This window comes from Miniopterus schreibersii, assembly GCF_964146895.1.
Source record: "Miniopterus schreibersii genome assembly, chromosome: 19".
NCBI classification, from domain to species: Eukaryota; Metazoa; Chordata; class Mammalia; order Chiroptera; family Miniopteridae; genus Miniopterus; species Miniopterus schreibersii.
The window spans coordinates 39,239,935-39,251,947 of NC_138119.1; the positions used below are offsets into that span (position 1 = coordinate 39,239,935).

General features: G+C 54.2%; 1 protein-coding gene across 2 annotated transcripts in view; it reads right to left on the reverse strand.

Moving 5' to 3' along the window:
* The window catches only part of LOC308548997 (carboxyl-terminal PDZ ligand of neuronal nitric oxide synthase protein-like), a 122,195-nt gene that overhangs the window by 21,402 nt on the left and 88,780 nt on the right, over positions 1 to 12,013 (reverse strand). For both annotated transcript variants that reach the window (XM_081121227.1, XM_081121226.1), the window contains exons 5-7: positions 11,212 to 11,320; positions 5,382 to 5,523; positions 645 to 811 (exon numbers count right to left, since the gene is read on the reverse strand). In XM_081121227.1, coding sequence (XP_080977353.1) covers positions 645 to 811; positions 5,382 to 5,523; positions 11,212 to 11,320 — 418 coding nt within the window. The remainder of the gene's footprint in view (positions 1 to 644; positions 812 to 5,381; positions 5,524 to 11,211; positions 11,321 to 12,013) is intronic.

Consider the following 12,013-nt stretch of genomic DNA (forward strand, 5'->3'; position numbering starts at 1 on the left):
GAGGCAGCTGTGCACGAGTCTGCTGCAGCCACCACCACTCACAGCAACAGCACCAGGGAAGGAAGCCTGGGCACTGACAAAGACAGAGGTCTGGGCAGATCCTCCCTGTGCCGTCTGTGGAAAGCACTTCTTGTCCCTTCCCTCCACCTCCCTCCTGGCAGAGAGGCACTTCCAGTAAGACGTGTCTCTGAGCCTGAGATGTCAGCTGCAGGAGGTGTGGTTCCTGACTTCTGGTCCTTCAGAAAGGCAAGAGGAGGATACCGAGATGGAGGCCACTCGCAGGGACAAAGACCACCAAGAAAGCAGACAACTGGGGACGGAATGGCCCTCCAAACTAGAGAGGCTTCCACCTCTGTTGAGCTGGCCCACCGACCGCCGCTGCACTGAGGTGGACCAGGGGCCATGACACCTGGCCTGGCTGGGATGGGGGGCAGGGGAACCTTTGTCAGAATTTGCCTTCTGGGTGTTTGTTTTGTCTCAGGGTAGATTTGGTATCGAGTTCATCATTTCTCGTATCAAGTTCATCATTTCTCGTCTGGGTTAGGTCAGGAGCCCTGGGGCACTGTTACCTCGTTGTGAGCTGTGAGGTTGACACCCGGGGTGGCCTTGTGGTGCCCAGCCTCCAGGGGCCGCCTCCTGCCTACCTTGGAGTCTGCATGGGAGCCACCGTCATTCCCCACGGCATCCAGGTCGGTCACTCCTCGGCTGAATTCCAGGCTCTCACTGCCGGGGAGAGGGACCTCTACTGCATCAATGTCCGTCTCCTCTGCGGCAGCCATAGAGGCCCTCTCGGCTCCAGTGAGCTGGCGACCTGCAGGGACAACAGAGAAGACAGGGAAAAGGACGGGACACCAAGGACAATCTCCCTCCTGACACATCAGTGTCACTGTGTCACACCAGGGAGTGCCTCTGGCTTCCCAACATCTTCACTTACATTTCCAGGTAAGTCCATCAACTTTCTAACCCAGTAAGAAAGTCCAGGAACAAAGGCAGCTTTTCCTTGAGCCTGGACATAACATTTATGTTGACAGGGTGTGGGGACTGGGAAGAAGGGGTGACAGTCATCTCAACCTCATCTAACTCAGGAGTGAAATCAGCCCGGGAGTGTGGAGTCTCCCCAGCCTCGCCTGGGGGGCTGTCAGGCACCCAGGAGATGGACCAGAATAGGACAGAGATTCAAGGCCCTGCCACCCCAGAGCCTGACTCCAACCTTGCCCCAAGGATAGAGGCCAGGAAGGGGCAGGAGAGACGGTGAGGTACCTGAGTTCACTCGTTCACTTGGTCAGTACTTATTAGAGGTGACGGAAATCCTCAGCACAAGCTGCCCCCCGTCTGACGGAAGAGCAGACACAAACCAGAGGCAGCAGGAGGCTGTGTCGCCCGTGAGACAGAAGAGGAGCATGTGGCCCAGGGGCAGAGGGCAAGCACACCTGTGGGGAGAGCCAGCTCAGCAGGTGAGGCCCATGGGCAGGGCCATGGCACAAAGGACACCCTGCAAATGGCCCTGTGGGGAGGGACCCAACTAAGAAAGGGTCGGGATTTTATCGTGAAGGATTGAAAGCAGGTGAGTAGTACCAAAAGATGCCCATTCTTTCAAACTTTGCAACGAAGAGGTGGTCAGCTCAGTCCAAAAGCACTTGAAATGGCCACTTTTTACTTCAAAATTGCAATAGTACTGCTTAAATAGCACTTATTATGTTCCAGGCACTAATTTAGGGGTTTTACATTTATTAATTCACTTATCCTCATAACCAACCTAAGAAGCAAGCACTATTATTACCTCCATCTGACAGATAAAGAAACTGATGCACACAGCTGCTAAGGCTGGGGCTCAAAGCCGCCAGTCACTCAGCGCCTTCAATCCGGGTGCCATCTGCTTCCCACCCAGAGTCCCCCCACCCTGCTCCACCTTACCCACCGTCGGTACTCTCTAAAATGACTGGGTTGATCAGTCATTTGTTTGCACCCCTACCCAGCTCAGAATGTGAGCCCCTCGCCAGCAGGAGCCTGTTCTTGTTCACAGTATCCCCAGAATCAAGCCTGGCTCATCAGGGAGGCTGGATTTGTCGAACGAAGGAAAGAAGGAACTGGAATAAGGAGAAACCAAGGATCAGGTGGTGGTAGTCTGATGAGGTGGGGGCACAGGTGTAGGGGGAGCAAGTGTAAGGGAGGAATAGATGTAGGGGAGAGGAACAGGTGTGGGGGCACAGGTGTGTGAGGAGAGGAACAGGTGCGGGGCACAGGTGTGTGAGGAGAGGAACAGGTGTGGGGGAAGCGCAGGTGTGTGAGGAGAGGAACAGGTCTGGGGCACAGGTGTGTGAGGAGAGGAACAGGTCTGGGGCACAGGTGTGTGAGGAGAGGAACAGGTCTGGGGCACAGGTGTGTGAGGAGAGGAACAGGTGTGGGGCACAGATGTGTGAGGAGAGGAACAGGTGTGGGGGAAGAGCAGGTGTGTGAGGAGAGGAACAGGTGTGGGGCACAGATGTGTGAGGAGAGGAACAGGTGTGGGGCACAGATGTGTGAGGAGAGGAACAGGTGCGGGGGAAGAGCAGGTGTGTGAGGAGAGGAACAGGTCTGGGGCACAGGTGTGTGAGGAGAGGAACAGGTCTGGGGCACAGGTGTGTGAGGAGAGGAACAGGTCTGGGGCACAGGTGTGTGAGGAGAGGAACAGGTGTGGGGGAAGAGCAGGTGTGTGAGGAGAGGAACAGGTCTGGGGCACAGATGTGTGAGGAGAGGAACAGGTGCGGGGGAAGAGCAGGTGTGTGAGGAGAGGAACAGGTGTGGGGCACAGATGTGTGAGGAGAGGAACAGGTGTGGGGGAAGAGCAGGTGTGTGAGGAGAGGAACAGGTCTGGGGCACAGATGTGTGAGGAGAGGAACAGGTGCGGGGGAAGAGCAGGTGTGTGAGGAGAGGAACAGGTGTGGGGCACAGATGTGTGAGGAGAGGAACAGGTGTGGGGGAAGAGCAGGTGTGTGAGGAGAGGAACAGGTCTGGGGCACAGGTGGCAGGAGGGCACAGGTGAGCAGGATGCCAGGTCCAGCAGAGGTAACAGGTATACAATAAATGCCCGTCCAGGTGGCAAGAGTGCTACTTTTCAGATCTATTCTTCCCTGTGGTGGGCCAGCTGCGGATGTGGGAAGAGGGCTGCCTCCAAGTGGACCTCTCCCAGGAAACCGTCTCAGGAGTCAAGGAAACACAGGGCAAAGTGGCCCGACCTAGCTCTGAGCCCCGGGACTGGACAGGGCAGCTGCTGCCAAGATGAACAAAAGATAATCGACCCCCAAGGTAGGGACAGGAGTAAGGACGGAAGGAGAGGGCACACAGTGACAGAGGACAACATCCCAAAAGCACTGGAAGCCCAAAGGGACCAGCCAACACATGCCAGACAGCAAAGCCCCATACTGTCCAGCTCCCAGAGCGAACTCATTTCCTCTGCACACAAAGAGCTGGTGTCGAGTCACGTGGGGTAGCTCCTTCCAGAAGATGAGCACCACTGAATCAAAGCTCCCTAAGATGGATGTGAGATCTTTGTAATAAAAAACAAACCTGTCAACCAATAGGTCAACCCTGGAGCTTCAGGTGCCCACTGCAGAGAATCCTAGTGGAGTTGATAAAACGTTTTGGGGAGGCACTTACGGAAAGAGAAAATGTGTCCCTAGGAGTCTGTGGACAGTAAGAAAGCAAATGGGGACACAAAAGGAGGGACCATGAGGCAGTAAGCAGCCTTCCTCAGTAAGAAAACACCCCATCACAGACATGCAGTATTTCAAACACTAATACTCAATGTAGATTAAGCTTCATGGTGTGACACTACCCTGAAATCAGAGGGCACCTGATTAATCATTTAATGTGGACCTGTCATAGAACCATGGGACTCCTCTTCCTGTAGAAGTGGGGTTGAGTGTCACACTCAGAGCTGAAAAACCTGCTAATAGCTGATGCATGTTTACAGGGTTATACGCTGGCACGATGCTGACTTACAAGCATCATCTCACAACTCCTGGCAGATAAGAAAAAAAAGATCCAGAGAGACTCTGATATTTAATGCGATCAGCAGCTGAGAAGTGGCCAAGACCAAATTCAAGCCCTGGACTCTGGCACCTTTGGGTGCCAGAACCCAGGCTCAGCTGCTTCTGTGGTCTGCTAGTCCAGCACTCCCCACCACACCACTGCCGTGTCATTTCTGTGATGGTTAATTATGTGGCCAACGTGGCTGGGCATTCTGTCCAGGTATTTGAACAAACATTATTCTGGATGTTGCTGAGGTGTTTTTCAGGTGAGATTAATATTTAAATCAGCAGACTTTGAGTAAAGCAGATTACCCCCCATAGTGTGGGTGGGCCTCACCCAATCAGGTAGAGCAAAGACTGACCTCCCTAGAAGAGGAGGGAATTCCGCCAGCACACCACCTTTGAACTCAAACTGCAACTCCACCCTGAGTCTCCAGCCTGACAACCTCCGCCACTTCCCTGTGGAGGTGTGGGAAGTCCAAAATCACCTCCACAATCACCTGAGCCAATCCCTTAAAATGTTTGTGTGTGTGTGTGCACGCGCGCGTGCACACATATCTCCCTGACTGATGCAACTGACATAACTCCACAGGCCACACCTACATTTGCACTCGGACTAGAGGGCTCCTGCACCTCCTGTCCTCTGCAGGAACCGATGTGGCATACAGGGAGCACAGCCAACCCCAGCCTGACCCCCGGTCTGGCCTCCTGGGAGAGCCCCACTCAGCGCTTTGCTTCCCATAATACACTTTGAAGGTAAGTGTGCACTGGGCCTGATGGGTTTTCCAAGATGGATCCAGATGTTTCTACATGTGGAATATCAACAATTTTCTCAGGAGGAGTGGAGCACAGGAGATGCCACGTAGCTGAGGTCTCATGTGTGCATTCCTGCGCTCTGAGAACATTATCACCAAAAAGGAGTTATTATTTCTAATTGTTTCAGTTTATCTTCTTGGGCTTTGCAGATAAAAAACTGAAGCTATTACAATACTGTCCTCATGGAGAGTTTACCGAACTATAGAATTCAGAATAGGAAAAGAAACTATGTAGGTGACTGTGGGCTTATATTCTTTCTAACTTGTTTTACGAAGGTCCCTCTGAACTTTCTTGGGCATCAGATTTGGTAGCAGTGGCTCTGTTTTAAAATGTGATTCCTGATGTCTAGCTTAAAGGCTTCCTTGTTTGACAGTTTAAACATTGTTAATTGTCTGCTATAAATGTAATATACACTCCTTAAAGAAAATCTGGAATCTAGAGAGAAATAGGGAAAATAAACATTTTAAGTTACCTCAGCCTGGGCTTGGAGGAGTGACCCTCTGCCAGGTGCTGTGTCTACCTGCCGGCCGTCCCCATTGCAGCAGTGACACCTACCTGGGTCCTCTGAACTGTGGCTGTGCCGCTCACTGTCCCTGTCCTCCTGGCCATCCGCATTCTGCTGCGTGTGCTGCAGGCTCAGCTTGTGGCACACCTCAAAGGCCTGACCCACAGTCCGGACAATCCGCATGGCTTGGCTCTGGGAGGAGAGGAGATGTTGATGAAGGACGTGGGTGAAGGACACAGGGATCCTTGGTGAGGACACAGAGGGTTGGGGGTAGGGGTAGGATGTGGGAGGGGCAGGCTGCCAGGAGCAGGAACCAGCCAAGAAGAGAGACAGGAACCTAAGATGTTCAGACACGCACACACTCACAGAGAAGCGTGCGGGCCTGTCCCCTTCCTGAGACACTACAGACAGCAGACACTGTCACCACAGTCCCAAAACAGTCAGTCAGTGTAAGGGACAGAGCAAATACCCCCATTCCGACCAGCCCAGACCCTCCTCCAAGTGTAGCAGAAGTGGCCAGTGCACAGGCTTTAGAACCTTTGCCGACCACCATCATGTGCTCAATGGGCACATTCTACCAAGTGCAACTCTGCCACCTCCACACTCTCTGCTAGAGACAGTGGGTTCCCTGGACCCCACACACCAAGGGCCGTGGTGACATGGGACTGAGACACTGTGGTCTAAACAGCAGAAGCAGCTGAAGCCTGGAACCCAAGACCCCAAGACCCCAAGACCCCAGGACCAGCACCAGGAGCGTCTTAGTCCACGGTGAGCCCTCACCTGGGCCACCCGTGGTGCCTCCTCCCCTTTGCTTTGCTATTTAACCCTTCCCCGAACAGCCCAAGATGGAGCCTGACCCCCAGCACTGCGCTGCTCAGCCAGGGGAGGCGCAGGCCAGAGGAGCCTGTTAGGAGCCTGAGGGACCCCCGCCGGCTGTGAGGAGGAGCCGCTCATGCAGGGCTTGGGCTCCACAGTGGCTCACGGGCTATAATTGGACAGTCAGCCTGTCTGTCTCTCAAAGACTGAGATGAGTCCGGGTGAGCTCCACTGAGTCTGAGCTCAAGCCAGGAAGCTCAGCACTTGCTCCTTTGACCCCCCGTCTCCCAACATCCCACCACCAACTGCCATTTATTGATCTCAGTAGTGGCTGTCCCCCTACAACCGAATCTCCCACAAGCCACACTTGGGGTGATCTGCCTTCGGGTCAGCTGTAACCACCCGGTGACGCCACATTCAACCCCCACAGCAACACCAGCAGTTAGGGAGTGGTGCTCACAAGAGCTGGCATCCCATCATTAGCGGATAAGTGACATCACTAGCCGGTGAATGGCATCACCAGTGGATGAGTGACAGTCAAAGCGGCATCAGGCCGTGGTCAGCCCGTGAGGCCCCATGAAGGGCGACTACATGGTTATGCTCTCACAACCTGCATTCAGCTCGGATCTCCCCAGCGCTGACTTCACAGCCTTCTGGGCCCTTGGACACCACATGTGGAACGATGCTCCAGTCCATGCCCTGCTGGTGTGGCCCAAAGGCTCCCGTGCTGTTTTCCCGAGCCAGGCATCCCTACTGTGCCCTCTCTATCTCAGCCACAGCACGAGAGAGTCAGAAAGGCAGCACAGCCCTTGAGACTCAAAAATGGCTCTGTGAGCTCAGAAGCCTCTCATCCTTCACCAGTGAAAAGCCTACTTTTAGGAGATTCTACATAAGAACCTTCTTGAGGGAAAGGATACTTGAAGGTGGCGAGGAGGGCCAACCTGCCTCGGGGGGGGGGGGGTGCCCCTCCCGCTGTAGTGCCTTCGGCCGCCTGCACACCACCCTGGAAGGCAGGCACCTCATGTGCCGGCCTTGATAGTTAACAAGCCACATAGAAACCTGACAGAGAGAACTCCAATAAAGAGGTCCCCTGGTCACACGAAGCAGCTCTCAGGTCTCGGGACCACAAACAGGCCTCAGGAGCTCAAAGTGGAGTTTCATAGGCACGAAGCAGCCAGGTGCAATGCAGAGCAAACTGGGATGTTGGGAAGGTAGCCTGTCCAGCTCCAGGGTCTGGCCCATTTTCTGGAATTCACTGACATCTCTGTGAGCATCATTTCTGTACAAATTCAGGTTGGTTTTACATAAGCCCCTGAAAGCACTTGGCCTCATGGATCAAGTCCTCCATCCAAGGCCATTTTCTCTCAGCTACCCCAGAGCATCTGCAGCTTTCAGTTGTCAGGGTCAGGCCACCACAGTCGCATGGACATCTTCAGAGCTGGGAGGTGTTCGCTGACCGCAGAGCAGCTCCCTGCTGCACATGGTGATGCCAGAGCTCAAGGGGCATAAGGACAGGTACCTCTGTGAAAACAGAGCTTTGTACCACTTACTCTCACAACACACAGTGTATTTCTTTAAACCACCTATTTACTCATGTTGACAATGCCCCAGGCACCCCTCTATCCCACCCAGACAGCAAGACACAGCGTCAGCTCTCCCCCAGTGCCCGCATGTGGGCACCACCAGGACCTGGCAGGTGCCATTGCCAGTCAACCACAGTCGCCGACTTGGGGATGGCGCTATTCTTGGAGCGAGAGGCACCCACTCAGAGGCAGACACGCAACCCACAAGGCTGACTCCTGCATTTCCTGGCCCCAGGACAGTTACAGTTGATGGTAAATTTGTTTTCTGTTCTCAAGTGACCATGTTGTCTGTTGGTCCTGCAAACTCTGGACTCTGGGTGCTGTGTACATATAAAGGCAGGTGACTATCAGTCTCATTCTGCAGCTGACTCCACACACAACCTGGTGCCTTCCAAACGCCACTGTCCCTGGAGAGCTCTCTGCAGCCACGTGCAGAACTCCTGGGGGGCAGGAGATGAGAGGAGTCAGCAGGTAGGTCAGGAAGGGAGAGTGAGCTGGGAATGCAGGTGTCTGTGAAGATGAAGATAATGACAGTGATGACAGTGAGGAGAGAGTGGAGACAGACGGAGGGAGCACCCATCTCACCATGAGTATTTCATTCGCCCACCAGCTTTCAGCTCCACGGGGTTTACCATCCCTGCGCTCTGTCCTGAGCACGTGAGATCTGTCTGTTGCGTGCTCCTGAGCTCCAGGCACCGGAGTCTAGTGAGCCAGCTGTGGGACCACTCCCCTATCACAGAGACGGTCAACGGGACAGGACAAGTGGTCATGCTTCTTTCAGGCACTTCTTTAAAACTTTAGTAAAAGGCGGAAGCTTGTGTCTAACACAACTGCAAACATAGACCTCACAAGCCCGAAGCAATAAAAGGTGTGTGGGCTTCGACACAAAGGAGGAGCCAGGGTCCTGAGTTCTGGAATGGGAGAGATCTGGTCTGCCAGCAGGTGATTTAATGACCTGATCATGTGATCTGATGAGGCAAAGCCAGAATGTTGCTCACTACGGGGGAGTTTAGTTTTAAAGTGGCTGTGACCTCCAGGTACAGGGCAGCCCTCTGCCAGGAAGGCTGACACCTGGCCCATTCTCAGCCAGCCAGAGACCCAATTCTGTCCCGATGGTGAGCCAAGAGGTGAGGGCAGCACCCACATGAGGAGTGGCCCTGGGAGACACACCACAGGTGCCTGCACGGGAAGCATGTTGTGATGGGGACAGCAAAGCCCAGGCAGCGAGGAGCTCACGCAAGGAGGTCACGTGAGGACCTTCCACGCTATGATTGACATGAGGGCTCCAGTTGAGAGATCTCCCTGCCGACCTCCCACAACCCAGAGACATGTCTGCAACATACTCCTCAGGGAATGCGGCCCTCCCCCACCTTTTATGTACTCCTGTGACTTGCTGACTACAATTCCTTCCCAACCTGTTATCTCCCCGACCAGAAGGGTGTCTGTGGGCAAACCAGGATAAGCGCACAAGCCCTGCAGATGCCCACCCCTCCCCATCTGCTTCCTTTGCTGAACAATTCACTTCTGTTTCCTGGCATGGCACCAGCCCTTCCAGCTACAGTTCAGCCAAGGGGCTCCCAGCCCAGGATGTCTGCAAACGACGGCCAGCCAAGGGCCTGGAACCCGCTCCCAGAACGTCACAGCCTCAGCAGGTGAGGGCAAAGGGACAGGAAACAGAGCCAGAGGTGAGATTTAGCTGAGAGCTGGGAGACCCAGGAAAGTGATGACAGGGAACCAATGACCACCTTTTTGTCAGTGGTGGCAGGACTTCATCCTGTGTGTCCCTGCAAGGTGAAAGTCGCAGGGAGCATAGTTCTTACGTCAGTCTTGGCAAAACTGAGCGAACCCACTGTCCGCATCACTACACTAAAACCCAGAAAAACCAAATATCTTGGTCCCTTTACCAGTTTCCTGCTCAGTCCCCATTTCTGAGCATCTCCCTGACTCTAACCTGGCCTATTCACGTGACCCTGGACAGGCCATTTAATCTCTCGGAGCCTCAATTTACTCACCTGCAAACTGGGGGTGAAAATTACCATCTTAACTTCTTCAATAGGTGTTATAAGGATCAAGTACAATTAAATATTAAAGCACTTCATAAATTATAACCTGCCATTTGTCACTCTGATAAATTCCAAGGTCACATGGCCCAGTCTCTGGACAAAACTCGAGTCAGACATGGGGTTTAGCACTGAGAACGAATTCAAAGGAGCTCTGAATTTGCACCTGTCGGGAGATACCACGAGCGATGCCACATTGGCATTGCCCTCCCGACCACATACCATGGCCTGCACCCTGAACCCTGTGCTCGCCCAGTCCCTCCAGCTCCCCCACCCCATCAGTTCTTCAGGGCGCAGCTGACTCAGCCCCTCTCTCTCAATGGCACTGCAACCTGACACTGACGCCACACTGCCCCCTTCCTCCTTCTGTCCAGGCCCATGACTGATTACAAGGCCTGGGACAGGAGCTCAGCCTTCGTCAGCAAACTGTACTTCTCTCTGTGGAGCCAGCTGGGACACACACAGATTCTAGATCCTGACCCTGCTGCCTGTGATTCTTACTGTCCCCACATAACCAGGTACCTACAACCTATTCAGATGCCTGACGCACTAGATATCACAGCATCAAGGACACACAGAGGGCCTGGGTGGTCCTCACATGGCCAGGCCTGGTGGACGGGCTAGAGTGGCAGACCTACAGACCTTCAAGGCTACAGTGTCTCCAGCATCCCTTCTACAGAAAAATAGTTCCCAGGACATTAACACGCATCATGTGGGAAAAACATGGTTCCCCGGGACATCAGTTTGAGAAACACTGGGCTAAACCAAATCACAGGGTTTTCCCCAACTCCAGGGTTGCCTGAAAGTTTAGACAGCGCCACACCAACATGAGCATTTGGGTGCCAATGCCTTACAGGGCACGTTTTGGGAAACGCTGACTCTGACTCCTCCTGGCTTAGAAAGCTGAGGTGTGGGGACAGTGACCCACAGGACACTGCTCAGGGCTGCCGAGGAGGGCTCAGCGAGACAGAGTGCCACACCCAGTTTGTGTTGGGCTCCTGGACAGGGAGAGAGGAAGCAGGCCCCATAGCTACCCAAGTTCATTTCTCGAGATCAAGGTTACGGTACAAAAGCAGTCACCAGGACCACCAATGTCACACACACCTCCTAAGCCACACACCACGTGTCATGCCTCTCGGTGGTAAGGAAGGGCCCCTGGTGAGTAGGTCACGACTGCTCAGCCTACCTGTGCTCTCCAGAGCACTGACCCAGTGGGAACCTGTCTAGCCGTCTGTACGTCACTAGGTATAAAGTGCAGATGAAACTAAAGAGCAGTCATCACAAGGGGGCAACAGCACACAATCCTGAGATGGTCCCGTGTCTCCCGAGAGGAGCCACCTCCAGGTCCTGCCTGTCATGAGGGAGATGGGTCAATGTGGGGGCACAGGGAAATCACAGGAGGCGGGTAACAGTCCCTTTACCTTCTTCTTGGACTTAAAGACATTGCACCTGAAGACATTGCTGGCACCATCTCTTGCGATGTAGCTGAAGATCTTTAGGTCCTGGGAGTCGTGAGAGACGTAGAAGATCCTGTAAGAAAAGCAACCGAAAAACTCACTGAGAATGGCAGTCGGTGCCAACGTCAACAAGGAAAGCTCTGCACCAGGTGTCCAAGTACGGAGCTCACTGACTCCCTTCCTAGAGGACACTGATGCCAGGCAGTGACCTCAGCCTCGGGGGCAGGGGACAGGGACCCCACACTGTCACCAGGCAGCGCCCCGTCCTGCTGACTGGTGTGCTCGAGGAGAATCACTGTACCCCAACAGAGCCATAAGCCTGCCTGGAGCCACCGGCCACCTCTCCATTAAGGGGCTGGAACCAGCACTCTCCTTTCAGGACACTAGCCCTTTCCACTGAAGCATCAGTTTCTCCTTTCCGGAGCCCGTGGTCTCTGGTGACACCTATCCCCGTTAGGGATGGCTAGGGCTTCAGGCGCTGCCCATTCTCCCCATGTGCCCTCTGACCACCTCTAGAGCTCCCCAAATTCATCAAGCGCCAGACAAATGTCTCCTCCTGCTCCTGACTATGTTCTGATGGAGCCAGGTCCTGGCAACATCCCGGCCCTTCCTCCGTCCTGCAGTGCCTGGCGCCCATGGCCGAGCTCCTCTGAGTGCATCCCTTCCTTCACTCCATGCTGCCGCCTGGGTTCCCGGCTCAATTTTCACCTGGACTTTTGCAGCTGAATGGTGTCTGCCTCCCAGCTCACCCACTGCCAAGCCACTT